Source organism: Pseudophryne corroboree, assembly GCF_028390025.1.
Source record: "Pseudophryne corroboree isolate aPseCor3 chromosome 3 unlocalized genomic scaffold, aPseCor3.hap2 SUPER_3_unloc_23, whole genome shotgun sequence".
In the NCBI taxonomy this organism is placed as follows: Eukaryota; Metazoa; Chordata; class Amphibia; order Anura; family Myobatrachidae; genus Pseudophryne; species Pseudophryne corroboree.
Window position 1 is genome coordinate 1,385,299 of NW_026967512.1, and position 24,988 is coordinate 1,410,286.

At 51.4% G+C, this 24,988-nt stretch overlaps 2 protein-coding genes across 4 annotated transcripts in view; one reads left to right on the forward strand and one right to left on the reverse strand.

Annotated features, from left to right (window-relative positions):
• The window catches only part of LOC134983757 (zinc finger protein 585A-like), a 73,964-nt gene extending 62,856 nt beyond the window's left edge, over positions 1–11,108 (reverse strand). Inside the window, exons 1-3 of the mRNA XM_063949398.1 lie at positions 11,057–11,108; positions 4,185–4,263; positions 3,965–4,066 (exon numbers count right to left, since the gene is read on the reverse strand). Coding sequence (XP_063805468.1) covers positions 3,965–4,066; positions 4,185–4,218 — 136 coding nt within the window. The 5' untranslated portion in view covers positions 4,219–4,263; positions 11,057–11,108. The remainder of the gene's footprint in view (positions 1–3,964; positions 4,067–4,184; positions 4,264–11,056) is intronic.
• Positions 1–24,725, forward strand: part of LOC134983761 (zinc finger protein 585A-like) — a 116,821-nt gene extending 92,096 nt beyond the window's left edge. Inside the window, exons 1-7 of one of the 3 annotated variants that reach the window (XM_063949402.1) lie at positions 11,429–11,625; positions 15,144–15,291; positions 18,986–19,177; positions 19,630–19,747; positions 19,828–19,925; positions 20,023–20,611; positions 23,061–24,472. In XM_063949402.1, the coding sequence (XP_063805472.1) occupies positions 11,453–11,625; positions 15,144–15,291; positions 18,986–19,177; positions 19,630–19,747; positions 19,828–19,925; positions 20,023–20,611; positions 23,061–24,472 (2,730 nt within the window). In that variant the 5' untranslated portion in view covers positions 11,429–11,452. Of the gene's footprint in view, positions 1–11,428; positions 11,626–15,143; positions 15,292–18,985; positions 19,178–19,629; positions 19,748–19,827; positions 19,926–20,022; positions 20,612–23,060 lie in introns of those variants that run through there. The other 2 variants (XM_063949403.1, XM_063949404.1) reach the window with 2 other exon arrangements.
• The last annotated feature ends 263 nt before the right edge of the window (positions 24,726–24,988 follow it).

Sequence of the window (24,988 nt, forward strand, 5' to 3'; positions counted from 1 at the left end):
AATGGGGTAAAACTTGTTTAACGACTTTCTGATGTTTAAATCTGTCCGGTTTCTTAGGGGCAGCGTCAGGCTCTGGGTCATCAGTAATTTGAAGAATGAGCCTGATAGCCTCCAATAAGTCAGGAACATCCACCTGTGAGACAGATTCCCCATCAGAAGTATCTGGATCAGTGTCTGTGGGGTCAGTATAGACGCCATCCTCATCAGACGAGGTGTCTGGGACGTGGGTGGATTGTGAGGAAGTAATGGCTCACTTAGAGGACCCCTTGGTCTTAGGCGGGCGAGGATTACATTTCTGTTTAGTCAGTGATTGGTTCAATTGCTATAACTGAGTGGACAGGTGATCTGCCCATGGCGGATTAACCGCAGGGACCATAAGCAGTTGTACCGTCACATGAGGTCCCATAGGTGGCGTAAATTTAGTTACCAGCGTACTTAATAACGTGGAGAAAGTAGCCCAAGGTGGGTCATTTTGAACCCCCGTTGCTACGGTCCCCCAGAACCTGAACCCTCTGCTGCTATGTTTTCCTCTAACGTGTCTGCAGCGTCGCCACCACGCACTGTGGGATAAGCCCAAGCACCATTGCCCTCTGTAGCTGACATATCTGAAAGCTCAATGCAAGGCAACACAGTACAATATCAGAAGCACAATACCTGACAAGAACCCCCTGTGCAGTGTACCAGCACAACCATGGGATTCAAGATATATATGGTGAATAAAAATCACAGAGAAAAATACACAATAAGCATATCCTGTGAACTGCCTATATTAAACAATAACCCTGACGCACTTCGCCCCCTCAGGGTACAGAATATATGGATAGCAGTAGGAGTGAGATACACAGAGTAGAGATCACACAGCAGCTATATGCACACACAGAGTCACATTGTACAATGCAGAAATTATAACATGCAATAAAACTGCACTGGACTAGCAATACAAAGCAACACTAAGTATAGCTATACACTCAATAGATATAACAATGCACAGTAAAGACTGGGGGGGGGGTAATTCCAAGTTGATCGCAGCAGGAATTTAGTTAGCAATTGGGCAAAACCATGTGCACTGCAGGGGAGGCAGATTTAACATGTGCAGAGAGAGTTAGATTTGGGTGGGGTGTGTTCAATCTGCAATCTAATTTGCAGTGTAAAAATAAAGCAGCCAGTATTTACCCTGCACAGAAACAAAATAACCCACCCAAATCTAACTCTCTCTGCACATGTTAAATCTGCCTCCCCTGCAGTGCACATGGTTTTGCCCAATTGCTAACTAAATTCCTGCTGCGATCAACTTGGAATTACCCCCTGGATGTATATCACAGGGTACTTGTACTATATAACAACAACTAAATGCACTCTTTCTTAACTAAGGGTGTGTACACATGGTGAGATTCGGGCTATGCCCGATTCTCACTGTGCGACAGGGGACGGGTCGGCACATAGTCAGTATCGCAAGCACATAATGAGTGTGCCTGCAATACTGGCTATGGCCCTCATTCAAAGTTGTTCGCTCGTTATTTTTTTTTGCAACGGAGCGATTAGTCGCTAATGCGCAATGTTTGCAGTGCGTCTGCGCCAAGTAAATTTGCTAATAAGTTTGGTATTTTACTCACGGCATTACGAGGATTTTCCTTCGTTCTGGTGATCGGAGTGTGATTGACAGGAAGTGGGTGTTTCTGGGCAGAAACTGGCCGTTTTATGGGTGTGTGTGAAAAAACGCTGCCGTTTCTGGGAAAAACGCGGGAGTGGCTGAAGAAATGGGGGAGTGGCTGGGCGAACGCTGGGTGTGTTTGTGACGTCAAACCAGGAACGAAACTGACTGAACTGATCGCAGTGGCAGAGTAAGTGTCGCGCTACTCAGAAACTGCTAAGAAATTTCAATTCGCAATTTTGCGAATATTTCGTTCGCAATTCTGCTAAGCTAAGATACACTCCCAGAGGGCGGCGGCCTAGCGTGTGCAATGCTGCTAAAAGCAGCTAGCAAGCGAACAACTCGGAATGAGGGCCTATGTGCGATTTTGGCTAAATGTCAATTTTGATTCTCTCTTCTATGCACAGTCTCTCTTTTCTTTCGATGCCGACCGCGCATCGGGATCGTCACCTTGCGATCTGCACTAACTTTTCTTACGATTCTGACTAATATATATATATATATATATATATATATATATTAGTCAGAATCGTAAGAAAAAAATCTCACCGTGTGTACACACCCTGTAGATCACTTATGTGTCCTGTAAAATGCCCAGCGCTGACATGCAGGCGGCTTTACAGAGGAGGATTTACCCAAACAGTCCCAGGATCAGCTCAGCTTGCTAGAAATGGTGCCCAAATGCTGACAGGCAGAGAGAGAGAGAGAGGGAGAGAAAGAGAGAGTGGGAAAGAGAGGGAGAGGAGGAAAGAGAGAGAGGGGGAGAGAGAGAGGAGGAGAGAGAGAGAGAGAGAGAGAGAGGGAGAGAGAGAGGGGGGGGAGGGGGAGAGAGAGAGAGAGAGGGGGGGGGGGAGAGGGGGGGAGGGGGAGAGCGAGAGAGAGAGAGGGGGGGGGGAGCGAGAGAGAGGGGGGGGAGAGCGAGAGAGAGGGGGGGGAGAGCGAGAGAGAGGGGGGGAGAGCGAGAGAGAGGGGGAAAGAGAGGGAGAGGGAATGCAGCGCCAGGGCGGGAACATTCACTCTAAATGGCGCCCTGGGGCTGGGGGAGGGGCTACAGGTCAGGACTTCACCACCGGGTACTGCGGGACATGTAGCAAACAGTTTTTAGTAAAACCGACCTGTGCCCTTGCCCTGGTGGTCTAGTGGGGTCCCTGTACTACCACAGTGTCCACGGGATCCGGTCTGAAGATCGACAGTGCCTAGGTCGACAATGTTTAGGTCGACCACTATAGGTCGACAGTCACTAGGTCGACATGGATGGAATGTCGACAGGGTTTCTAGGTCGACATGTGCTAGGTCGACAGGTCTAAAGGTCGACATGAGTTTTTTAAATTTATTTTATTTTTTTAATTTTTTCATACTTAACGATCCATGTGGACTACGATTGGAACGGTAAAGTGTGCCGAGCGAAGCGGTAGCGGAGCGAAGGCACCATGCGAGGGGACGCGGTGCGCTAATTTGGGATCCCGGTCACTTTACGAAGAAAACGACACCAAAAAAAATAAAAAAATCCTCATGTTGACCTTTAGACCTGTCGACCTAGAAACCCTGTCGACCTTCCATCCATGTCGACCTAGTGACTGTCGACCTATAGTGGTCGACCTAAACATTGTCGACCTAGGCACTGTTGATAAAACAAACCCCACCCAGTGTCCACGCCAGCACGCGCGGCCCGCCTCCCACGCTGGATCGCGGTTTCCAGCGGGTCCTGCCTGGGGGACCCTCTTACCTCCTCCCTGAGTGCGGCCATGCGATCCTGGAGAGCTGCAGCGGGGTGTGTGACTGACTGGAGGAAGCCGGAGCCTCCGCTGTAGATACCCGGGAACCAGAGCGCGGGAGTGTACAGCGCCGCTGGGGGAGGTGATGGAGCGGCAGCAGATGTCTAACGGACATCTGACACTCTGTCTCTGCTGCAGCTTTTGAAGTCTTCATTTTTCACTTGAAAAAGCTCTTCTGAGGGAGGGAGCAGCCCCCCTGTTGTATGCCTGCACTGCATGGCACCAACTACAAAACTGAGCTCCTGTGCACAGAGGCGGGGCTATAGAGGAGGCGGCGCTATGCATTCTGGGAACAGTCACAGCTTTTAGCCTGTTGGTGCCTCGGATCAAGATCCTACTCTACACCCCGATGTTATTCCCTGTGTAACCCAGTGTACCCTGCAGCAGGAAAAAAAAAAAAAAAACACTATAATGACATTTGCATACAATCTAATTAAACTGAGGTGAAACAGTATAATATCAGTGTATAAGACACAGCTCCTCTACAGATCATATAGTGACAGTCACTTTGGTATATTGGGTAGACCCTAAATCCCACCTACCTGATCCTCCTGTGGGATCCTGTGATACTCCTCTGTACAGTCCTGGGAATACAGAGGACGGGGACATCTCTCTGGGGTATCTCTGTTACTGGGCCCATCTGTGGGAGACACACAGTGACTGAGTACAGTGTATATATGTGATTATCAGATAATGTGTGTATATAGGGGCCCCCATACCTGCTCTCCCCTGTACAATACATGACAGTCTCCTCTTACCCAGTGATGTGAGGGGCCGGTGATTCTCCATCATCACATCCTTGTACAGACCCCTGTGTTCCTCTATATACTCCCCCTCCTGCATGGAGACATAGACAGTGACATCCTGACACCTTATAGGAACCTGACACACACAGTGATACAGTAATCACCCAGACACATCCCCTGGTGTTACTGTATAATGCCCCATTCCCAGCAGTCACCCCTCCAGTCATCACCCAGACTCATCCCCTGGTGTTACTGTATAATGCCCCATTCCCAGCAGTCACCTCTCCAGTCATCACCCAGACACGTTCCCTGGTGTTACTGTATAATGTCCCATTCCCAGCAGTCACCTCTCCAGTCATCACCCAGACACATCCCCTGGTGTTACTGTATAATGTCCCATTCCCAGCAGTCGCCTCTCCAGTCATCACCCAGACACATCCCCTGGTGTTACTGTATAATGTCCCATTCCCAGCAGTCACCTCTCCAGTCATCACCCAGACACGTTCCCTGGTGTTACTGTATAATGTCGCATTCCCAGCAGTCACCTCTCCAGTCATCACCCAGACACATCCCCTGGTGTTATTGTATAATGCCCCATTCCCAGCAGTCACCTCTCCAGTCATCACCCAGACACATCCCCCGGTGTTACTGTATAATGTCCCATTCCCAGCAGTCACCTCTCCAGTCATCACCCAGACACATTCCCCGGTGTTACTGTATAATGTCCCATTCCCAGCAGTCACCTCTCCAGTCATCACCCAGACACATCCCCCGGTGTTACTGTATAATGTCCCATTCCCAGCAGTCACCTCTCCAGTCATCACCCAGACACATCCCCCGGTGTTACTGTATAATGTCCCATTCTCAGCAGTCACCTCTCCAGTCATCACCCAGACACATCCCCTGGTGTTACTGTATAATGCCCCATTCCCAGCAGTCACCTCTCCAGTCATCACCCAGATACATTCCCTGGTGTTACTGTATAATGTCCCATTCCCAGCAGTCACCTCTCCAGTCATCACCCAGACACGTCCCCCGGTGTTACTGTATAATGCCCCATTCCCAGCAGTCACCTCTCCAGTCATCACCTAGACACATCACCTGGTGTTACTGTATAATGCCCCATTCCCAGCAGTCACCTCTCCAGTCATCACCCAGACACATCCCCTGGTGTTACTGTATAATGCCCCATTCCCAGCAGTCACCTCTCCAGCCATCACCCAGACACATCCCCTGGTGTTACTGTATAATGTCCCATTCCCAGCAGTCACCTCTCCAGTCATCACCCAGACACATCCCCTGGTGTTACTGTATAATGCCCCATTCCCAGCAGTCACCTCTCCAGTCATCACCCAGACACGTCCCCTGGTGTTACTGTATAATGTCCCATTCCCAGCAGTCACCTCTCCAGTCATCACCCAGACACGTCCCCTGGTGTTACTGTATAATGTCCCATTCCCAGCAGTCACTTCTCCAGTCATCACCCAGACACATCCCCTGGTGTTACTGTATAATGTCCCATTCCCAGCAGTCACCTCTCCTGTCATCACCCAGACACATCCCCCGGTGTTACTGTATAATGCCCCATTCCCGGCAGTCACCTCTCCAGTCATCACCCAGACACATCCCCCGGTGTTACTGTATAATGTCCCATTCCCAGCAGTCACCTCTCCAGTCATCACCCAGACACATCCCCTGGTGTTACTGTATAATGTCCCATTCCCAGCAGTCACCTCTCCTGTCATCACCCATACACATCCCCTGGTGTTACTGTATAATGCCCCATTCCCAGCAGTCACCTCTCCAGTCATCACCCAGACTCATCCCCCGGTGTTACTGTATAATGTCCCATTCCCAGCAGTCACCTCTCCAGTCATCACACAGACACGTTCCCTGGTGTTACTGTATAATGTCCCATTCCCAGCAGTCACCTCTCCAGTCATCACCCAGACACATCCCCTGGTGTTACTGTATAATGCCCCATTCCCAGCAGTCACCTCTCCAGTCATCACCCAGACACATCCCCTGGTGTTACTGTATAATGTCCCATTCCCAGCAGTCACCTCTCCTGTCATCACCCAGACACATCCCCCGGTGTTACTGTATAATGCCCCATTCCCGGCAGTCACCTCTCCAGTCATCACCCAGACACATCCCCCGGTGTTACTGTATAATGTCCCATTCCCAGCAGTCACCTCTCCAGTCATCACCCAGACACATCCCCTGGTGTTACTGTATAATGTCCCATTCCCAGCAGTCACCTCTCCTGTCATCACCCATACACATCCCCTGGTGTTACTGTATAATGCCCCATTCCCAGCAGTCACCTCTCCAGTCATCACCCAGACTCATCCCCCGGTGTTACTGTATAATGTCCCATTCCCAGCAGTCACCTCTCCAGTCATCACACAGACACGTTCCCTGGTGTTACTGTATAATGTCCCATTCCCAGCAGTCACCTCTCCAGTCATCACCCAGACACGTCCTCTCCAATCATCACCCAGACACATCCCCTGGTGTAACTGTATCATGTCTCATTCCCAGCAGTCACCTCTCCAGTCATCACCCAGGCACATCCCCTGGTGTTACTGTATAATGTCCCATTCCCAGCAGTCACCTCTCCAGTCATCACCCAGACACATCCCCTGGTGTTACTGTATAATGTCCCATTCCCAGCAGTCACCTCTCCAGTCATCACCCAGACACATCCCCTGGTGTTACTGTATAATGCCCCATTCCCAGCAGTCACCTCTCCAGTCATCACCCATACACATCCCCTGGTGTTACTGTATAATGCCCCATTCCCAGCAGTCACCTCTCCAGTCATCACCCAGACACATCCCCCGGTGTTACTGTATAATGTCCCATTCCCAGCAGTCACCTCTCCAGTCATCACACAGACACGTTCCCTGGTGTTACTGTATAATGTCCCATTCCCAGCAGTCACCTCTCCAGTCATCACCCAGACACGTCCTCTCCAATCATCACCCAGACACATCCCCTGGTGTAACTGTATAATGTCTCATTCCCAGCAGTCACCTCTCCAGTCATCACCCAGGCACATCCCCTGGTGTTACTGTATAATGTCCCATTCCCAGCAGTCACCTCTCCAGTCATCACCCAGACACATCCCCTGGTGTTACTGTATAATGTCCCATTCCCAGCAGTCACCTCTCCAGTCATCACCCAGACACATCCCCTGGTGTTACTGTATAATGCCCCATTCCCAGCAGTCACCTCTCCAGTCATCACCCAGACACATCCCCTGTCCCATTCCCAGCAGTCACCTCTCCAGTCATCACCCAGACACATCCCCTGGTGTTACTGTATAATGCCCCATTCCCAGCAGTCACCTCTCCAGTCATCACCCAGACACAGCCCCTGGTGTTACTGTATAATGTCCCATTCCCAGCAGTCACAGTGACATCAGTTATATCTATAGTAATAATAAAGGGACATGACTGGGGAGGTGAGGAGTTCTGGGAGCGTCACAGTGACGTCACTTTTATCTTTGGTAATTGGTAATTACACACACAGACATCGATATGCCCCTTTTACCACAGCAGGTGACAAACAGAAAGGCAGGGGGCAGCAGGGGAGTGGGGTATGGGAGGCCAGGGGCAGCAGGAGAGGGGGGTATGGCAGGCAGGGAGCAGCAGGGCAGGAGAGGGGGGTATGGGAGGTAGGCAGGGGGCAGAGGGGTATGGGAGGCAGGCAGGGGGCAGCAGGGGAGGGGGGTATTGGAGGCAGGGGGTAGCAGGAGAGGGGGTATGGGAGGCAGGGGGCAGCAGGAGAGGGGGGTATGGGAGGCAGGGGGCAGCAGGGCATGGGGTATAGGGGGCAGCAGGGCAGGGGGTATAGGAGGCAGGGGAGGGGGTATGGCAGGCAGGGAGCAGCAGGGCAGGGGGGTATGGAAGGCAGGGAGCAGCAGAGGAGGGGGTATGGCAGGCAGGGAGCAGCAGGGCAAGGGGTATGGGAGGCAGGCAGGGCAGGGGGTATGGGAGGCAGGGGGCAGCAGGGCAGAGGGGTATGGGAGGCAGGCAGGGCGGTATGGGAGCAGCAGGGGAGGGGGGGTATGGGAGGCAGGGAGCAGCAGGGGAGGGGGGTATGGAAGGCAGGGGGCAGCAGGGCAGGGGGGTATGGGAGGCAGGCAGGGCAGGGGGGTATGGAAGGCAGGCAAGGGGGTATGGGAGGCAGCAGGGCAGGGGGGTATGGCAGGCAGGGGGCAGCAGGGGAGGGGGTATAGGAGGCAGGGGGCAGCAGGAGTGTGTGGTATGGGAGGCCGGGGGCAGCAGGGTATAGGGGGCAGCAGGGGAGGGGGTATGACAGGCAGGGAGCAGCAGGGCAGGTTGTATAGGGGGCACAGGGGAGGGAGGTATGGCAGGCAGGGAGCAGCAGGGCAGGTTGTATAGAGGGCAGCAGGGTAGGGAGGTATGGGAGGCTGGGGCAACAAGGGAGGCAGGGAGCAGCAGGGTGGTATGGGAGGCAGGGAGCAGCAGGGGAGGGGGTATGGGAGGCAGGCAGAGAGACAGGAGCAGCAGGAGAGTGGGGTATGGGAGACGGGGCAGCAGGAGAGGAGAGTATGGGAGGCAGGGGCAGCAGGGCAGGGGGGTATAGGGGGCAGCAGCGGAGGGGCTATGGGAGGCAGGGGGCAGCAGGGTATAGGGGGAAGCAGGGTAGGGGGATATGGCAGGCAGGGAGCAGCAGGGGAGGGGGGTATGGAAGGCAGGGAGCAGTAGAGGAGGGGGTATGGCAGCCAGGGAGCAACAGGGCAAGGGGGTATGGGAGGCAGGCAGGGCAGGGGGGTATGGGAGGCAGGGGGCAGCAGGGCAGAGGGGTATGGGAGGCAGGCAGGGCGGTATGGGAGCAGGGAGCAGCAGGGGAGGGGGGGTATGGGAGGCAGGGAGCAGCAGGGGAGGGGGGTATGGAAGGCAGGGGGCAGCAGGGCAGGGGGGTATGGGAGGCAGGCAGGGCAGGGGGGTATGGAAGGCAGGCAAGGGGGTATGGGAGGCAGCAGGGCAGGGGGGTATGGCAGGCAGGGGGCAGCAGGGGAGGGGGTATAGGAGGCAGGGGGCAGCAGGAGTGTGTGGTATGGGAGGCCGGGGGCAGCAGGGTATAGGGGGCAGCAGGGGAGGGGGTATGACAGGCAGGGAGCAGCAGGGCAGGTTGTATAGGGGGCAGCAGGGGAGGGAGGTATGGCAGGCAGGGAGCAGCAGGGCAGGTTGTATAGAGGGCAGCAGGGTAGGGAGGTATGGGAGGCTGGGGCAACAAGGGAGGCAGGGAGCAGCAGGGTGGTATGGGAGGCAGGGAGCAGCAGGGGAGGGGGTATGGGAGGCAGGCAGGGAGACAGGAGCAGCAGGAGAGTGGTGTATGGGAGACGGGGCAGCAGGAGAGGAGAGTATGGGAGGCAGGGGCAGCAGGGCAGGGGGGTATAGGGGGCAGCAGCGGAGGGGCTATGGGAGGCAGGGAGCAGCAGGGTATAGGGGGAAGCAGGGTAGGGGGATATGGCAGGCAGGGAGCAGCAGGGCAGGGGGGTATGGGAGGCAGGCGAGGGGGTATGGGAGGCAGGGGGCAGTAGGGGAGGGGGGTATGGCAGGCAGGGGGCAGCAGGAGAGGGGGTATGGGAGGCAGGGGGTAGCAGGGCATGGGAGGCCGGGGAAGCAGGAGTGTGTGGTATGGGAGGCCGGGGCAGCAGGGTATAGGTGACAGCAGGGGAGGGGGGTATGGTAAACAGGAAGCAGCAGGGCAGGGGGTATAGGGGGCAGCAGGGGAGGGAGGTATGGGAGGCTGGGGCAACAGAGGAGGTAGGGAGCAGCAGGGCGGTATGAGAGGCAGGGAGCAGCAGGGGAGGGGTATGGGAGGCAGGCAGGGGAGCGAGGTATGGGAGGCAGGGGCAGCAGGAGAGCGGGGTATGGGAGGCAGGGGGCAGCAGGAGAGGGGGGTATAGGGGGCAGCAGGGCAGGGGGTATGGGAGGCAGGGGCAGCAGGAGAGCGGGGTATGGGAGGCAGGGGGCAGCAGGAGAGGGGGGTATAGGGGGCAGCAGGGCAGGGGGTATGGGAGGCAGGGGGCAGAAGGGTAGGAGGATATGGCAGGCAGGGAGCAACAGGGCAGGGGGGTATGGGAGTGTAGGGCAACTGTGGCGAAAGGGAGCAGCAGGGCAGGGGGGTATGGGAGGCCGGAGCAGCAGGACAGGGGGCAGCATGGGTGGTATGGGAGGCAGGGGGCAGCAGGAGAGGGGGTATGGGAGGCAGGGGGCAGCAGGGTATAGTGGGCAGCAGGGGAGGGTGTTATGAAAGGCAGGGGGCAGCAGGGTATAGGGGGTAGCAGGGTAGGGAGGTATGGGAGGCAGGGGGCAGCAGGGGAGGGGGTATGGGAGGCAGGGGGCAGCAGGGGAGGGGGGTATGGGGGGCAGCAGGGGAGGGGGGTATGGGAGGCAGGGGGCAGCAGGGTAGGGGGGTATGGGGGGCAGCAGGGTAGGGGGGTATGGGAGGCAGGGGGCAGCAGGGGAGGGGGGTATGGGGGGCAGGGGGCAGCAGGGGAGGGGGGTATGGGAGGCAGGGGGCAGCAGGGGAGGGGGGTATGGGAGGCAGGGGGCAGCAGGGGAGGGGGTATGGGAGGCAGGGGGCAGCAGGGGAGGGGGGTATGGGGGGCAGCAGGGGAGGGGGGTATGGGAGGCAGGTGGCAGCAGGGTATGGGGGTATGGGAGGCAGGGGGCAGCAGGGGAGGGGGGTATGGGGGGCAGCAGGGGAGGGGGGTATGGGAGGCAGGTGGCAGCAGGGTATGGGGGTATGGGAGGCAGGGGGCAGCAGGGTATGGGGGGCAGCAGGGGAGGGGGGTATGGGGGGCAGGGGGAGGAGACAGGAGAGGGGGGGGGAGATGTTACCAGGGACAGTATTTCGGGGTCAGCATCTAATTCATCGCACGGGATCAGGCACCAGCCCCGCCCACTATCTCATAGGCTGCAGCAACCCGTCACTCAGCCAGCCCCGCCCCTGTCTCTAGCTATTGGTCGCAAGGTCCAATCACTCATTCACCTTTCTCCCGCCCATTGCTCCCAGCCCCGCCCCCACTCCCTCCCATACACGTCACGATGAGTGACGGGACTCTCCAACCAATGGCGGGTAGAGTGGGCGGGGATTTATGTTGAGGGACGGGACGCAGCGGCCTATGAGCGGGAGGGTGGGCGGTGCTGACTGACTGCGCTATACAGACGGTGACCCGGAAACATCGCCCCGCCCTTTCCTGTACACACAGCTCCGCCCCCGGTCTCCTCCAGGTAATGGCCGCCGCCCCCTCTCCTGCCGGGCAGGGTGTATGTGCTGCAGTGTGTGGTGCATGGAGAGTATATTACCCGTGTCATACACACACACAGCGCTGCTCACACTGCTGTCACTGCTCATACAGGCGTGTTACACATAGGGGGCGTATACTCCCAGTGTCCGTGGAGATCAGGTAATGGCGTCTTACTTTACTACTAGCCTGTGGTGTCCTGTTATTGTTATACAGGGGGAGCAGCCTGTGGTGTCTTGTTATTATACAGGGGGAGCAGCCTGTGGTGTCCTGTTATTATTACTATACAGGGTGAGCAGCCTTATTATGTCAGCTGCAGAGCATTACTCCACCACTGGCAGTGTGACAGCTGCAGAGCATTACTACACCACTGGCAGTGTGACAGCTGCAGAGCATTACTCCACCACTGGCAGTGTGACAGCTGCAGAGCATTACTACACCACTGGCAGTGTGACAGCTGCAGAGCATTACTCCACCACTGGCAGTGTGACAGCTGCAGAGCATTACTCCACCACTGGCAGTGTGACAGCTGCAGAGCATTACTACACCACTGGCAGTGTGACTGCTGCAGGCTGAGCCCCCTCATTGCCGTCCCCCCCCCCAGCAGTCACGTCACTATAATGGTGTAAAATGTGAAATGCCGGCTAGGAGGCGCCACACGTATAACGACGGCCATCTGCTGTAGAGACACCGGGTTGTATTATATAATGCCAGTATCAGAAGAGACTGACGTCATGTATGTAACAAGAGTTTCTGCAGCAGCTGTGCCTGGCGTTTACTATTATTCTATAGGCAACCTATTATTTTGTATACGTGTCGGCAGCCGGGCTGTTACTGTGCCCCGTGCTGTGTGCAAATGTGGGGAATACCAGGTAGCGCTCTATCCAAATGATGCAACCAAAACATAAAAACAATATAAACAGTAATATAGAGCAAAACATATACTAATGGGTGTTACCCTGAGGTGTATGATATCTCTGGTATATATAATATACACAATGAGTATACACAAAGGTATCACTGATAAAATCAATGTAAAAGGAAAACGCTGATCCTTCTACATAGGAGACTCTCAGAGGATTTGTCCGTCTCTTATAGTAAATGAGCAGCGCACAGTGTGAGGGAGAAGAAATCCTCCAGCTCTTGGAAAAGCTGCCCGGTGTGCGGAGAAACGCGTTGAGGGCACAGAGAGAGGGATCGCTGATACCTGTAGTGCCCACAGAAGAAGATACAACCTCCAATAGCTGATGGTTTACAAATTGCCGGCAAATGTGAAATGAACATCGTGGAGAGACTGCACCATATGTTCCTCCCTATTCCGGGTAAGTCCAGACACTGTGCTGCTGATACAAACCTTACCCGTGCTGGGAGTACGAGACAGCGGCTCTGCGCATCCACATTGCACCGCACGACAGGGAACAGCTTATAGCAGACCGCGCCGCCCGCAGCTTCTTCACCCGGGCAAAGGGTGATACAGAGCGGGTCTGTAGTATCAACTTTGTGCCGCAAGGACTACCAACACTGGTGCAGTGACTACTGACTACCATCACATCTATACACATGTAACTCACTTTGTTGTTACACCGGAACTAAGCGGATGGACAATTACCATATAAAGGTCACTCTGGTTCAGGGCACATTCCTGTATGAACCATATCAGCTGGAGGATTTCTTCTCCCTCACACTGTGCGCTGCTCATTTACTATAAGAGACTGACAAATCCTCTGAGAGTCTCCTATGTAGAAGGATCAGCGTTTTCCTTTTACATTGATTTTATCAGTGATACCTTTGTGTATACTCATTGTGTATATCATTTATACCAGAGATATCATATACCTCAGGGTAACACCCATTAGTATATGTTTTGGTCTATATTACTGTTTACATTGTTTTTATTTTCTTGTGTGTAATAAACAGTGTTTTTAATTATGTTTTGGCTGCATCATTTGGATAGAGCGCCTACCTGGTAACCCCTACATTTGTCTCTATGTATGAGGAGGCCGGCTACCCCTCTCCAGGTGGCTGCTAATCCTAAGGTGTATTCCATCACAGACCTGCCCAGCGCCAACAAACCTTGTGTTTTCATGCTGTGTGCGCTGCCAACATCTGCACCCATGCAGCAAGTAGGGGAGGGCAGCATCTAGAAGCAGGCACAGAGAGAGCGGCACTTGCTCCTCCAGGGGGCTCGCAGCAGCTCATCCTTCCTAGGCTGCAGAGGGTGTGGGTAGGAGGCAGGGGGCTGTGTGTCTAGCATTGCAGGAGCCTCTGGTATGGGAGGGCCGGGTTATAGCCTGCAGGCAGCTGGCACTGTACCCCGCTCGTGGCTGCTGCTGCTGACCCCGTCCGAGCCCCATCTCATGTTACTCCATGCGGCTGCTCCCCTGCCTGTCTCCTGCCGCCTTTCCCTGCCTGTCTCCTGCCGCCTTTCCCCTGTCTGTCCCCGGCTGCCTTTCCCCTGTCTGTCTCCGGCTGCCTTTCCCCTGTCTGTCTCCGGCTGCCTTTTCCCTATCTGTGTCTTGCTGCCTTTCCCCTGTCTGTCTCCGGCTGCCTTTCCCCTGTCTGTCTCCGGCTGCCTTTCCCCTATCTGTGTCTTGCTGCCTTTCCTCTGTCTGTCTCCGGCCGCCTTTCCCCTGTCTGTCTCCGGCCGCCTTTCCCCTATCTGTGTCTTGCTGCCTTTCCCTGTCTGTCTCCGGCTGCCTTTCCCCTGTCTGTCTCCGGCTGCCTTTCCCCTGTCTGTCTCCGGCTGCCTTTCCCCTGTCTGTCTCCCGCCGCCTTTCCCCTGTCTGTCTCCGGCCGCCTTTCCCCTGCCTGTCTCCTGCCTCCTTTCCCGTGCATGTCTCCTGCCACCACCCACCCTACAGCCTCATGCCAGTTTACTGCCACCCCCACCCTGCCGCCCCATCTCATGTTACTCCATGCGGCTGCTCCCCTGCCTGTCTCCTGCCGCCTTTCCCCTGCCTGTCTCCTGCCGCCTTTCCCCTGTCTGTCCCCGGCTGCCTTTCCCCTGTCTGTCTCCGGCTGCCTTTCCCCTGTCTGTCTCCGGCCACCTTTCCGCTGTCTGTCTCCTGCCGCCTTTCCGCTGTCTGTCTCCGGCCGCCTTTCCCCTGTCTGTCTCCGGCCGCCTTTCCCCTGTCTGTCTCCGGCCGCCTTTCCCCTGCCTGTCTCCTGCCTCCTTTCCCGTGCATGTCTCCTGCCACCACCCACCCTACAGCCTCATGCCAGTTTACTGCCACCCCCACCCTGCCGCCCCCCCCCGCCTGTCTCCAGCCGCCTTCCCCCTGCCTGTCTCCAGCCGCCTTCCCCCTGCCTGTCTCCAGCCGCCTTCCCCCTGCCTGTCTCCTGCCACCCCTTGACTGTCTCCGGCCGACATTCCCTTGCCTGTCTCCTGCCGCCTTTCTCCTGCAACCTTTCCCCTGCTTGGCTCCTGCCGCTTTTCCAGGAGACCCTGTCCCTTCACAGTGTACTGAACATCAGCTAATTGTGACTCCACCCACAATAGCGCTACACTCTAGATCAGGCCCACTATGCAGTACAACCTTATGGGGCTGGGTCACAGGAACCTCGGAGACACTGACCAGGACTCTATGGCTGTGGGGAAATAGGAGACTTAATGACCACTCTATTCCATATTTACTATGTTACATGTGCAATATGTTTTATGTATTATATTTATTCCAAAGAACTCCAGCTGTGAGGAACGGAGTCTTTATTACACATCACACCTTCTGTACTCTCTCTAATTCATCAAGGATGGACAAAGACAGGAGTCACAGGACTGAGAGGATAATAAATATCACCCTGGAGATCATCTACCTGCTGACTGGGGAGGTGAGTGGATCTGGGAGCGTCACAGTGAACTCAAATCTATAGTAATAATACAGGGACATGACTGGGGAGGTGAGAGGATCTGGGAGTGTCACAATGAAATCACTTATATCTATAGTAATAATACAGGGACATGACTGGGGAGGCGAGAGGATCTGGGAGTGTCACAGTGACATCACTTATATCTATAGTAATAATAAAGGACATGACTGGGTAGGTGAGGGTAATGACATCACTTATATCTATAGTAGTAATACCGGGACATGACTGGGGAGGTGAGAGGATCTGGCAGTGTCACAGTGACATCACTTACATCTATAGTAATAATACCGGGACATGACTGGGGAGGTGAGTGTATCTGGGAGCATCACAGTGAACTCATATCTATAGTAATAATACAGGGACATGCCTGGGGAGGTGAGAGGATCTGGGAGTGTCACAGTGACATCACTTATATCTATAGTAATAATACAGGGACATGACTGGGGAGGTGAGAGGATCTGGGAACATCACTGTGACCTTTTATCTATAGCAATAATACAGGGACATGACTGGGGAGGTGAGTGTATCTGGGAGCATCACAGTGAACTCAAATCTATAGTAATAATACAGGGACATGACTGGGGAGGTGAGAGGATCTGGGAGTGTCACAGTGACATCACTTATATCTATAGTAATAATACAGGGACATGACTAGGGAGGTGACAGGATCTGGGAGCATCACTGTGACCTTATATTTCTAGTAATAATACCAGGACATGACTGGGTAGGTGAGAGGATCTGGGAGCATCATTGTGATCTTATAGCTATAGTAATAATACAAGAACATGACTGGGGAGGTGAGGGGATCTAGAAGCATCACTGTGACATCACTTATGTCTATAGTAATAATACAGGTATATGACTGGGGAGGTGAGGGGATCTGGGAGTGTCACATTGACATCACTTATATCTATAGTAATAATAAAGGGACATGACTGTGGAGGTGAGTGAATCTGGGAGCACCACTGTGACCTTATATCTATATTAATAATACGTATATGACTGGAGAGGTGAGTGGATCTGGGAGTGTCACAGTGACATCACTAATATCTATAGCAATACAGGGACATGACTGGGGAGGTGAGGGGATCTAGGAGATGCACAGTGACGTGACATATATCGTAATAATACAGGGACATGACTGGGAAGGTGAGGAGATCTGGGAGCGTCACTGTGACATCACATATCTATCGTACTAATACAGGGACATGACTGGGGAGGTGAGGGGATCTGGGAGCGTCACAGTGACATCACTAATATCTGTAGTCATAATAGAGGGACGTGACTTGGGAGGTGAGGGAATCTGGGAGTGTCTCAGTGACCTAACTTATATCTATAGTAATAATACAGGGACATGACTGGGGAGGGTGAGGGGATCTGGGAGTGTCATAGTGACACACATCTATAGTAATAATACAGGGACATGACTGGGGAGTTGAGGGGATCTGGGATTGTCACTGTGACATCACATATCTATTGTAATAATACGAGAACATGACTGGGGAGGTGAGGGGATCTGGGAGCGTCACTGTGAAGTCGCATATCTATAGTAATAATACAGAGACATGACTGGGGAGGTGAGGGGATCTGGGAGAGGCGCAATGATGTCACATATCTATAGTAATAATACAAGGACATGACTGGGGAGGTAAGGTGACCTGGGAGTGGCACAGTGATGTCACTTATATCTATTGTAATAATACAGAGATGTGACTGGGGAGGTGAGAAGATCTGGGAGCGTCACAGTGACGTCACTCATATCTATAGTAATAATACAGGGACATGACTGGGGAGGTGAGATCTTGGAGCGTCACAATGACATCACTTATATCTGTAGCAATAATACAGAGATGTGACTGGGAGGGGCGAGGGGATCTCTGAGTGTCACAGTGACATCACTTTTATCTTTAGTTATAATACAGGGATATGACTGGGGAGGTGAGGGAATCTGTGAGTGTCACAGTGACATCACTTATATCAATAGCAATAATACAGGGACATGACTGGGGAGGTTAGCGGATCTGGGAGCTATACAGTGACATGACTTTTATCTATATTCGTAATACAGGGACATGACTGAGAAGGTGTGGGGATCCGAGAGCATTACAGTGACGTCACTAATATCCATAGTCATAATACAGGGACATGACTGGGGAGGTGAGATGATTTAGAAGCGTCACTGTGAAGTCACTTATATCTATAGTAATAATACAGGGACATTAATGGGGAGGTGAGGGAGTATAGTAGCATAACTAACATCACTTATTTTTAGTAATACAGGGACATGACTGGGGAGGTGAGGGGATCTGGGAGAGTCACTGTGACATCACTTATATCTACAGTAATAATACAGGGACATGACTGGGGAGGTGAGGGGGATCTGGGAGCGTCACTGTGACTCACATCTATAGTAATAATACAGGGACCTGACTGGGGAGTTGAGGGGATCTGGGATTGTCACTGAGACACCAATTATATCTATTGTAATACGAGAACATGACTGGGAAGGTGAGGGGATCTGGGAGCGTCACTGTGAAGTCACATATCTTAGTAATAATACAGGGACATGACTGGGGAGGTGAGGGGATCTGGGAGAGGCGCAATGATGTCACATATCTATAGTAATAATACAAGGACATGACTGGGGAGGTAAGGTGATCTGGGTGTGGCACAGTGATGTCACTTATATCTATAGTAATAAAACAGGGAGATGACTGGGGAGGTGAGGGAATCTGGGAGTTTCACAGTGACTTCACTTATATCTATAGTAATAATACAGGGACATGACTGGGGAGGTGAGGGAATCTGGGAGTTTCACAGAGACTTCACTTATATCTATAGTAATAATACAGGGACATGACTGGGGAGGTGAGGGGATCTGGGAGTGTCACAGTGACGTCACTCATATCTATAGTAATACAGGGACATGACTGGGGAGGTGGGGGGATCTGGAAGCATCACTGTGAAGTCACATATCTATAGTAATAATACAATGACATGACTGGGGAGGTGAGGGGATCTGGGAGCGTCACAATGACCTCACTTATATCTGTAGCAATAATACAGAGATGTGACTTGGTGGGGTGAGGGGATCTGGGAGCGTCACAGTAATGTCACTTTTATCTATAGTAATAATACAGGGATATGACTGGGGTGGTGAGGGAATCTGTGAGTGTCACAGTGACATCACTTATATCAATAGTAATAATACAGGGACATGACTGGGGAGGTGAGGGGATCTGGGAGCGTCAATGTGACATCACTTATATCAATAGTAATAATACAGGGCCATGACTGGGGAGGTTAGCGGATCTGGGAGCTATACAGTGACATTGCTTTTATCTATAGTAGTAATACAGGGACATGACTGAGAAGGTGAGGGGATCCGAGAGCATTACAGTGACGTCACTAATATCTATAGTCATAATACAGGGACATGACTGGGGAGGTGAAGGGATTTTGGAGCTTCATAGTGACGTCACTCATATCTATAGAAATAATACAGGGACATGACTGGGGAGGTGAGATGATTTAGAAGTATCACTGTGAAGTCACTTATACCTATAGTAATAATAAAGGGACATGCCTGGGGAGGTGAGGGGGGGGGGGTCTGGGAGTGTATATATTGATATTTGATGTCTCCTCCCTTACTCAGGATTACACAGTAGTGAAGAAGACATCCAATGAGTGTGAGATACTCAACAGCCATCCCTGTGTGTTAGGAGGTCTGAGTAGAACCCAGAGCCACATCCCAGTGCCTCCACCTGACTCACTAATACATGAGAGACCCAATGACCAAAAGATCCTGGAACTCACCAACAAGATCATTCAGCTGCTGACTGGAGAGGTGACTGCTGGGAATGGGGCATTATACAGTAACACCAGGGGATGTGTCTGGGTGATGACTGGAGAGGTGACTGCTGGGAATGGGACATTATACAGTAACACCGGGGGATGTGTCTGGGTGATGACTGGAGAGGTGACTGCTGGGAATGGGGCATTATACAGTAACACCAGGGGACGTGTCTGGCTGATGACTGGAGAGGTGACTGCTGGGAATGGGACATTATACAGTAACACCAGGGGATGTGTCTGGGTGATGACTGGAGAGATGACTGCTGGGAATGGGGCATTTTTCAGTAACACCAGGGGATGTGTCTGGGTGATGACTGGAGAGGTGACTCCTGGGAATGGTACATTATACAGTAACACCAGGGGACGTGTCTGGGTGATGACTGTATCACTCTGTGTCAGGTTCCTATAAGGTGTCATGATGTCACTGTCTATGTCTCCATGCAGGAGGGGGAGTATATAGAGGAACACAGGGGTCTGTACAAGGACGTGATGATGGAGAATCACCGGCCCCTCACATCTCTGGATAAGAGGAGACTGTCATGTATTGTACAGGGGATAGCAGGTATGGGGGCCCCCTATATACACACATCATCTGATAATCACATATATACACTGTACTCAGTCACTGTGTGTCTCCTACAGAAGGACCCAGTAATCGAGATATCTCAGAGAGATGTCCCCGTCCTCTGTATACCCAGGACTGTACAGAGGAGTATCACAGGATCCCACAGGAGGATCAGGTAGGTGGGCTATAGGGTCTCCCCAATAAACCAAAGTGACTGTCACTATATTTGTGTAGAGGAGCTGTGTGTCATTATATTTGTCTTGTTTACATAGGGTGAAGCCCAGTTAAATAATATTAAAATCAAAGATACAGAGGGAGAAGTAGAGACGTATGTGACTGATATGAAGGCAGAAGATATAGAGGGAGAAGAAGAGACGTATGTGACTGATAAAAAGGCAGAAGATATAGAGGGAGAAGAAGAGACGTATGTGACTGATATAAAGGCAAAAGACATAGATGGAGAAGAAGAGACGTATGTGACTGATATAAAGGCAGAAGATATAGAGGGAGAAGAAGAGACGTATGTGACTGATATAAAGGCAGAAGATATAGAGGGAGAAGAAGAGACGTATGTGACTGATATGAAGGCAGAAGATATAGATGGAGAAGAAGAGACGTATGTGACTGATATGAAGGCAGAAGATACAGAGGGAGAAGAGACGTATGTGACTGATATAAAGGCAGAAGATATAGAAGGAGAAGAGATGTACGTGACTGATATGAAGGCAGAAGATACAGAGGGAGAAGAAGAGACATATGTGACTGATATAGAGACAGAAGATACAGAGGGAGAAGAAGAGACGTATGTGAGGGGTGATCAGCAGTGTAAGGAGGAGGAGATCCCTACAGATATCAGCACAGGTGAGTAATAAACACTTATTATAGAAGAGAGTCACATATTCTCCTTCCTCAGTCACTACATCAATCTCTTATCCTACACCCTCCTCTGTCAGTACAAATTAATGAGGAATTTGTTTTTTCCCAGTATGGAGTCAGGAGCCATCACCTCTATTATACTCCTGCTCTCACCCTCACATCATGTCACTGTGTGTTACCATCCCAGAGATCTGACCAGTCTCTTCCCCACACTCTCTAGGGTATATTGTACATCAGGAGCCATCAGCCCCTATTATACTCCAGCTCTCCGCCTCACATCATGTCACTGTGTGTTAGGTGTATCATACATCAGGAGCCATCAGCCCCTATTATACTTCTGCTCTCCCACTCACATGTCACTGTGTGTAACCAGCCCAGAGATCTGACCAGTCTCCTCCCCACACTCTCTGGTGTATCATACATCAGGAGCCATCAGCCCCTATTATACTTCTGCTCTCCCACTCACATCATGTCACTGTGTGTTACCAGCCCAGAGATCTGACCAGTCTCCTCCCCACACTCTCTGGTGTATCTCATACATCAGGAGCCATCAGCCCCTATTATACTCCTGCTCTCCTCCTCACATCATGTCACTGTGTGTTACCAGCCCACAGATCTGACCAGTCTCCTCCCCACACTCTCTGGTGTATCTCATACATCAGGAGCCATCAGCCCCTATTATACTCCTGCTCTCCTCCTCACATCATGTCACTGTGTGTTACCAGCCCAGAGATCTGACCAGTCTCCTCCCAACACTCTCTGGTCTAACCCTCCCTCCCCCACAGCCTAACCCTCCCTGGGGGATGCCTAACCCCCCCTACACGCTGCCTAACCATTCCTCCCCCACAGCCTGTTCCTATCCCTACCCAGCGGTGCTAACCCTTCTCCCTGAAGCCTAACCCTAACTCTCCCTCCCCCACAACCGAACCCGCCCTCCCCCATAGCATAACCCTCCCCGGGGGGTGCCTAACCCCCCCTATCCGCAGCCTATCTCCCTCACAGCCTAACCCTCCCCTGGGGATGCCTAACACCCCCTACCTGCAGCCTAATCCTCCCTCCCCAACAGCCTGTCCCTAACCCTCCACAGTGGTGCTAACCCTTCTTCCTGCAGCCTAAACCTAGCCCTCCCTCCCCCACAACCTGTCCCTAACCCTCCCCAGTGGTGCTAAGCCTTACCCTTCTCTCTGCAGCCTAACCCTCCCTCCCCCACAGCCTAGCCCCCCCACCCTAGCAGCCTAACCCTATCCCTCTCTGGGGATGCCTAACTCTAACCCCCCACCTACCCACAGCCTAACCCTAACCATCCCACCCCTGCAGCCAAAAGCACCTCCAAGTCAGGTGACCAGAATACAGCCTGTGGCTTCAGCAGCATTGCTAGGCTGCGGCAGTAAACGCTGCCCGGAGTAAGCGTAGCCAGCGGCTTTAGGGCAGTAGGAGTGGGGTGACTTAATAGATTGGGTCTTGGTCCCAGCGGCGGCTGAGAGCTCTCAGGTAGGGTAGATAAATAGCCACTTAGTGAGGAGAGCTCCAGAAAGCACGTCTGGATGGACCACACTCCTCTTATTTATTAGTTTATATACTAACAGGGGTGACAGGTGTGGTACAGCCCTACAAAGGCAGATCCAATCTCTTTCTCATCAGACTCTGCTGTCTTCCCTGCACTCTCACTCAGATGTTCACTGTTGCCAGTAGCACACGTATGAGAAGCAGAAGTATGGCGGCAGCTGTATAGATTCTGATATGTAATTCTCTGTATCATACTTACCGTACACACATCATCCTTATTACTATTGAGAGAATAGAGGTAAGACACTGATGATGAGGGTGTAAGAGTGGATTATAACCTAGCAGGTGATGATGATGATGATTGCAGGGTATTATATGGTGTATTGCATGTAAAGTACCTTGTTCCACACCTACTCTGCTGTAGCAATATACCTTATATAAGGGTGAGTAACACTTGTACAGGTTTACCAGCGTATGAGCACACACATAAAGGAATACTACCTTACCAATGCTTCCAGGAGTAACGTTAGGAGACATTTCTCTGATCCATCAACTCATATGACTGATGTTATTGTTCATCTAGAATCTCCAATTCATACGATATGTTCCCCATCCATTGTTTTACATTGGTGCTGACATAGGACTTGGCGAGTGACTACATCTCCATTTATACTTTATGGTTAGTTACCAGTACAAGAGAGATATATATATGTCTTATTATAATATTACATTTGTTATTGTGAGTGTTCTCAGGAGGGTGGACACAATGATAGTCTGAGACACAATATTATAATGCCTTCAGTAAAAGTTATGTTTTATTATACACACACATTTACAATTAAGTGTCCCAGAGAGTCGTCTTCTATTGTTTACAAGATTAATATTGTTACAGATAATGTCACATTTCCATAATGTGTTTTATTTCCAGCAGATGGACACACAAGCAGAAATATCTCAGAAGGACATGTAATGTTATCCCCGGATTGTGACATAAAAGATAATGACAGTAGACAGGATTCTCCAGGAGATAACCCCATTACCCCAATTATACATTCAGCTCTATCAGCTGATCCCCCTGATCCTGGGAAATGTTCTCCTGATCACTCTGATATTGGTGCATCTGTTATAGCTCTGACAGATATAGTGTTTCCATGTTCTATAGATACCAAATGTTTTACACAGAACACAAAGTGTATTAACCCACACACAGGTAAGGCAGGTGAAAGGCCAGTATGTCCGGAGTGTGAGAAATGTTTTACATACAAATCAGATCTTGTTATACATCAGAGAAGTCACACAGGTGAGAAGCCATTTCCATGTTCTGAGTGTGGGAAATGTTTTGCACGGAAATCACGTCTTGTTAGACATCCGAGAAGTCACACAGGTGAGAAGCCATTTCCATGTTCTGAGTGTGGGAAATGTTTTACACAGAATTCACAACTTGTTGCACATCAGAGAAGTCACACAGGTGAGAAGCCATTTCCATGTTCTGAGTGTGGGAAATGTTTTGCACAGAAATCAGTTCTTGTTAAACATAACAGAAGTCACACAGGTGAGAAGCCATATTCATGTTCTGAGTGTGGGAAATGTTTTGCATACAAATCAGCTCTTGTTAAACATAACAGAAGTCACACAGGTGAGAAGCCATTTCCATGTTCTGAGTGTGGGAAATGTTTTGCACACAAATCAGATCTTGTTATACATCACAGAAGTCACACAGGTGAGAAGCTGTTTCCTTGCTCCGAATGCGGGAAATGTTGTGCAAGTAAATCACATCTTGTTATACATCACAGAAGTCACACAGGTGAGAAGCCATTTTCTTGCTCTGAGTGCGGGAAATGTTTTACACAAAAATCACATCTTGTTACACATCACAAAAGTCACACAGGTGAGAAGCCATTTCCATGTTCTGAGTGTGGGAAATGTTTTGCACAAAAATTACATCTTGTTATACATCACAGAAGTCACACAGGTGAGAAGCCATTTTCTTGCTCTGAGTGTGGGAAATGTTTTACACGGAAATCACATCTTGTTACACATGAGAGAAGTCACACACGTGAGAAGGTATTTTCTTGCTCTGAGTGCGCGAAAAGTTTTACCTGGAAATCCCACTTTGTTATACATCAGAGAAGTCACACAGGTGAGAAGCCATTTTCTTGCACTAAGTGTGGGAAATGTTTTACACGGAAATCAAATCTTGTTACACATTACAGAAGTCACACAGGTGAGAAGGCATTTCCATGTTCTGAGTGCTGGAAATGTTTTACACGGAAATCATATCTTCTTAGACATCAGCGAACTCACACAGGTGAGAGGCCATTTATATACTCTGAGAAATAAATCAGCTCTTGTTGCACAAATTAGACATCACTCAGGTGAGGAACCATTTTAATCTTCTGGAGTATACTCATCATTGCCATGCATTGTTCTTCAAGGTTCTTATCCTATCTCCTATGCTTTTTGCAATATACATGCTACCACTGGGTGTTAGGGTCTCCTGCCCTGTACTGCCACGTCGTCATGGCAACCGGGAGACAAGTGCTAGCGGAGTAACCTGAGCGCAGCTGATACTCCGGTTCGGGTCTTTTGCTGTGCAGTGGTTACAGGCTCTGTGCACGGCAGGGGATCCGGTGCTGGTTTTTGTGCTCAGTCTGTGAGTTCTGAGTGGGGCGTGGACAGCACCTGCTTTATAAGGCCTCTTCTCAGGTTAAGCAGATGCTGCTGAATCTTTGTTGGTTAGTCAGTTCCTGAAAGTTAGCCAGTACTGTGTAGCTTTGTATTTGTTGTTGCTTACTGCAAATAGGCCTGGGGATTTGGTACTACACTCTGCCAATCCAGACCTAGCAGTAAGACTGG